The sequence below is a fragment of the Amphiura filiformis genome, chromosome 6 (genome assembly GCF_039555335.1).
Source record: "Amphiura filiformis chromosome 6, Afil_fr2py, whole genome shotgun sequence".
NCBI classification, from domain to species: domain Eukaryota; kingdom Metazoa; phylum Echinodermata; class Ophiuroidea; order Amphilepidida; family Amphiuridae; genus Amphiura; species Amphiura filiformis.
The window spans coordinates 2,078,474-2,084,473 of NC_092633.1; the positions used below are offsets into that span (position 1 = coordinate 2,078,474).

The 6,000-nt window shown below is 35.6% G+C and overlaps 1 protein-coding gene across 1 annotated transcript in view; it reads left to right on the forward strand.

Moving 5' to 3' along the window:
* LOC140154805 (uncharacterized) overlaps nucleotides 1-5,496 on the forward strand; it is a 62,785-nt gene extending 57,289 nt beyond the window's left edge. The window contains 3 exon segments of the mRNA XM_072177390.1: nucleotides 505-561; nucleotides 2,984-3,304; nucleotides 5,111-5,496. Of these exon segments, the coding sequence (XP_072033491.1) occupies nucleotides 505-561; nucleotides 2,984-3,304; nucleotides 5,111-5,169 (437 nt within the window). The 3' untranslated portion in view covers nucleotides 5,170-5,496.
* Nucleotides 5,497-6,000: the final 504 nt, after the last annotated feature.

Below are 6,000 nucleotides of genomic sequence, written 5' to 3' on the forward strand. Positions count from 1 at the left end.
TACTTGCAAAATACGAAAGTAACAAAATAACAGTACATTTACACACACTTCACATTTCTTAACTCTCTTCATGCGGGTGTCGACTGCAGACGACAAGTTTCAAAATTTTTTTTAATTCAAAAAATTTCAGATATGTATTTTTTATGACCATATTTGGAATCAGCATGAAAAATGCATTAAAATGATTACAAACAAGCCTAGTATTGGTTCAGTAGTTCTTAAGATAGCTCTTGATATTTTGAGAAAATATTTCAAAACTTGAACTTTTTCCGTTGAAATGCATGGCTAGCACGCAGAGCATTAAACATGACAAGTCAAGTCAAGTCGAATTCACAATTTATTTTGAAGTCGACTACCGTAAGCACCCTGTCAACTAATAATTGATACTAATCCTTGGTCTTAATCTGAATTTGATGTCGCAATTGTAGTCAACTTCTCTGTGTGTAAACAGGGTGTAAGTTTCCTGATATTACTAAGAACCTGGTTTGTGTTTTCCCCATTTAGATGAAATAGTCTTCTGTCCACCAAGACCCAAAAGAGCAAAAGTAAAGGACTCTAGAAGTAAGTCATGTTATTCTTTCTGTCAGTGGTGTAACTAGGGGAGCGGGGCAACGTGCCCTGGGTTTTCTGTTTGTGTGTTTGTTTGTTTGATTGTATCTTTGTGTACCTTTGAATCATGTTTCATACACTCTAAGAACCACATAGTGCTGTTCCATTTAAAATCCACACTACCCCTAGTGCAGCTGTGGAAGATTTTGGAAATATCTTCCACAGGGGGAGTATGAACAATAAAAAAATCCCAATGCCTCATGAGATAAACATTTTATCAAGTTTTTGACTTATTGACACAGGTCAGCATAGGCCATATCCCTTCCCGACATACTTACAGTATAGCCAAGTCCGTAGAAGATATTATTCTTGTGATCCACACACTATGTACACATATATACATTTGGCAACATTTTATTATACGATAAATACAAATTTATTAAACATGGTAATTAACAAATATTCTCTAGCAAATCGGTTATACGATGGAACTGGTAGGTATATTATAAATTAGGGATATTTTAATATTTAAAAATATCTTCCTGACCAGCCAGAATATGGTATGGGTGGTTAAACGTGGAGGGCTGGCTTATTTATGATGACGCTATCTGGGCATGGTCAAAGACGATTCCTTCCAGTAAAACACAAAAACGCTTTTAAAAACGCTTTTAAATAAGTTATATTTTGGCTTTTGGTTTAGGTAAAATGTTTTAATAACATTAAAATGTCGGGTTATATAAAGGTCATGATAACGTTTTAAAACGTTTTGTATGAAAACACACTACAACACTATTTTTTAAATGTTTTCAAAAATGTTATTTTAAACTATTTTACAAACATTTTTGCCAAATATTTTGTCAATACTTAAATAACATTATGTTAAAATATTTGAACCCAGCAAACACAGAAATGTTCTTAAAATGTTTTTTTTAAAACATTTTAATAACATTTAAATGTCGGGTTATATTAAGGTCATGAAAACGTTTTTAAACGTTATTGAAAATATTTTGGGCAAACATTTTTCGCAAAATATTTTTTTTTTTTTTTTTTTACATTCTGTTTAGAATGTTTTGTATCAAGTTTTCAAGAATGTTTTTTGGAATGTTATTAAAACATTTTTATATCTTTTATATAACCCGACATTTAAACGCTTTCTGTAAAACATTTTTGTTTGCTGAGCAGTAGATTATCAAAAATGTTTTTAAGGTTATGAAAACGTTTTATACTCTTAATATACCCTTTATATAACCCGACATTTAAACGCTTTTCTGACAACCTTTTATAACCGCTTATGAATGATGTCAAAAACGTTTTGTGTTTGCTGGGTTACTAGCCACCGACCGTCCGCTGGAATTAGTTAGAACAGGAACCATTCGTTATAATGAACAAAATGGCTGTTGGTCGGACCTCATGTCTTTGCATCGACTGTGACCTTTAGTTCCCGACATTGCCCTTATGAACTCACATCCTCCTGGGTCTAATCTCTTTGATGTCATTTTGAACCATATTATGTGACAGTTCTCCTCTCTTGGCTTAAAATACACAAAATTGTCGCCGTGAAATATATCTGTCATGCAGTTTCACCCCATCTATCGCAATTTATCCCCAGCGGAAAAAAGTTGTCATTCCAGGGTCAAAGGCCACAAGGCTGTTTTTATGTCGTCTGAAGAAAAAGACCTTATGGCATCATGAGTCGTGGTGTCCGCTCTATCAGTTCAAATCCTAGCAACCATTACTATGTTTTGATGCATCCAAGTGTGTGAAAATATTGGATCCAAAACATAATGATAAAATTGGATGATTTACGCCCAATATTTATTGGTCTTCCTATGAGTTTTAAAATATTGACTCGACACGCCTCGCCCAATATTTTTAAACTCATACTAGCTCAGCCAATAAATATGGGCTCAATCGATCCAATTTTATATCAAACTTGGATCATAGCTGCACTACGGTAACTCTCACCTATTGGTAGTGTTCAAGGTCATATGTGGAGGTCAAAGGTCATTGGTCAAATTGGCTGAAAATACAAAATCTGGTCTCACATGAACAGTTTACATCCAAATGCAACCTAACTTGAGCCAAAACTGCATTATGGGAACTTTCATGTACTGGTGGTGTTTAAGGTCACTGAGATCAAAGGATATATTTGAGGTCAACTTGTCAAATTGGCTGAAAATTAAAATACAAGTGTTTTACATGAATATTTACTATGCGTGGTGTTCACTATCCATATCTTCGGATCGATCTATCTGAGACTGCCGTCCCTATTTGTTTTAGTTAAGTGCGGAAAATGTAGCCCATTTTTGCGACACAGTACAGTCATTCTGCTCCCCGCAAAAGTCATGTACATACCCATTACCCACATAATACAGGATTCAAGTAAAGAGCACTTCATGTTATGTATATACAAAATTGTAATTCTTGTTTTCAGTTCAGACCACTCATCTCAGTATCTGGTCAGAGGTCGTTGCCGCGGAAATTGACAACCTGCAGAAAAATCTCAATGCAGACAACCTACAAAGAATCCTTCAGCAAAGTATTCCCGACTTTGTCACACAAAATTCAACAGAATTCCACACTAGGAAGACATCAGATGGTGAAAACCGAGCATTCCGGTGGCTCCTTGGAAAAATGAGCAAATGCGGGGATCCAATATGGCCGAAAGTTCTGGAAACGGCGTTGGATGGGAGTCCGGTGAAGGATGCTATCCATGAAAAATTTTGGGAAAGACATGGCCTGCGAAAACGTACAAGTAAGTAGTTTCTGATTGTAAACTTAAAGAAGTCAATGAATAAGGGAAACAGTACATCTGACAAAACTTCTGTGGATCTGGATTATGCTGTAGGCCTATATATTTCCACCACACTACACTTTTAGTTCCCCTACCCTAGCCTTGTTAAGGTAAAAAAAAAAAAAATAGTTTGCTTGCCCTGAAATGAATTTTAAAAATTGGGTCGGTCTGTCAGGATTTCTTTTTCTTTTCTTTTTTTTTTTAATTATTAGCAAACTCTAACTAGCAAACTGTTTGTAATAATTAAGGCTCAAAATATGAAAAATCAGACAAGTTTGGTGTGAAAATGAATCAGCTAACATTACAAAATAACAAAAATGTTGAACACAAGCTCTAAAATACATTTTTTTAACATCTACAGAATGCAAAAATTTGAAAAAAACCTTTTTCAGGATTTTCCAACAATAGGGTCGGTATTCTTTTGTACAGTAAATAGAAATCCAAAATTAGGGTCGGTCGGTTGAGGGCAAGCAAACATCTTTTTTTTTTTTTCCTAAATGTGTGGTATAAGGAGTTCAACAATGGCAGTGTAACCAGGTAAAATTTCCAATGGTGGCAAAATTGAAAAAATAAATAAAAATTCAAGTGATTCTTTCTCAAAATGCCTGTAATTAGAGGGACAAATATAAGCAAAGGGTGCAAAACTGTGTCATTCTAATGCTCTGTACATGGGCCAAATATTTTTTCGTCAGTTAGGTGAAAATGAGGTATTTTTTCCAAAAAATGTTGAAAAAAGTGAGCAAAATATGAGCCTATATTCATTTGTACTGGGGGAACTTGGACACATACCACCCCAAAATCATAATTAGAAGAGCAATAATTGCCCTATGCATGTATCTTCTTTTTAACCCAAAATACAATGTGTTTTCAGACAAAATAGGGTAAAATGGCAAATATCGTGCACTGGCCCATCTGATACCAAAATTTATGTTAATTTTGGGCTAAAAATAGTCTGAAATCAATTTTGTTATGTATGTCATGTTCCAGTAAAACTGATACAAAATATGCTTGCCACCCCCCAGGTAAAGGTTACATTGCTTCCACCACCACTTGGGCCCCTGGGCAACATGCTCCCATAATCAGCACACCATTTAATGTGTTAGAGGTTACTACCAAGGATGTGTCCATTCTTTTAATAACCATAATTATACTCAGTATGGTGTCACCATTCACTCCAAACTACAACCACTGGTATTGGAACACACTATCTCTGCCGCAACTTGTTTATAACATTATTTTTATGGTATTTGCCAGACCTGAAAAAAAAATGGAATCCAGATAGCTCATTCTAGAGAAATTTCAAGATTGGGGGGGATTTTGCTTCCCCATGTATGAAAACGATTAACCTTGTCCCAACAAACATCCTCTCGTGACCATGGTTACTGTACATCCACTGTTACGATTAACCTTGTCCCAACAAACATCCTCTTGTGACCATGGTTACTGTACATCCACTGTTACGATTAACCTTGTCCCAACAAACATCCTCTTGTGACCATGGTTACTGTACATCCACTGTTACGATTAACCTTGTCCCAACAAACATCCTCTTGTGACCATGGTTACTGTACATCCACTGTTACGATTAACCTTGTCCCAACAAACATCCTCTTGTGACCATGGTTACTGTACATCCACTGTTACACAGTAATTCCTCACGTGTGTTGCCACGAGGCTGCGTTTATAAACAGGCATACACCCCACATAATTTCCACCTGTATATAAATAGGCCTCCTATCTTCTTTTTTTTTGTGCTTTTTTTTGCAGATTCATCATGCCCTTGTGACGAATTGAAGGACACCTATGATGGAGAAATTGAAGGGTGATCGATGTCTGAGAAATGAGCATCAGGGTGTGTATCTAAGTTAGAGTGGCAAGTATGCCGTGTCACAGAAAAACTGACAAATTCACGGAATTGATGAAAAAAACCGGAAAACACAAAAATTCACAGAAAACACGTTTTTTTTTCCTGAGAAAAATAAAAATGAAGAAAAAATAATGAGACGTGAGGTAGAAATATGAAAATGAAGTCAGTCTTCAAAGATATCAGGGTTAAAACAACTAAAAAGATAATGCAAGTAACTTCTTTTTACCCCGAATATGAACACGGAATTGAAATTAAATCACGGAATTTAGTATTTAAAACCATGCACGCATAAAATCGCTGAATTGGTGTTTTAAATCACAGAAAACTTGCCACTCTAATCTAAGTTGAGTTCCATGCCCTGCTTATTCCATGAATTAAATTAAAGAACCTGAATTTAATTGATGGGTCAATATTGTGCCACTGCATGCACGTAAGCTTCTGAGAATTTCTGGAAGGAGTCTGGGATTTCTACGAACAATGACCGTATGGCCATGAAGTTGCGCACTAATGTATTTTTTATTACTTAATGTAATATAACCAAGGGCATGTAGATTCAGAATTTGCCAAGAAGACACACCCTTTAGCAAATTGAGTTATTGTGGTCAAATGTTCACCTTTTTGCGGTATTAAATATTGCGCAAAATTAGTTGATTTTGCCCCCTTGAAATTCACTTTGCCCCCTCAATGCTCCCCGGAAAAAAATTCCTGGCGTCGCCATTGGTTCAGTTCAAAATTAACACCTGAAATTAATATAATTTGCTGACTCATTCATAAGCATTTAAGTATAGGA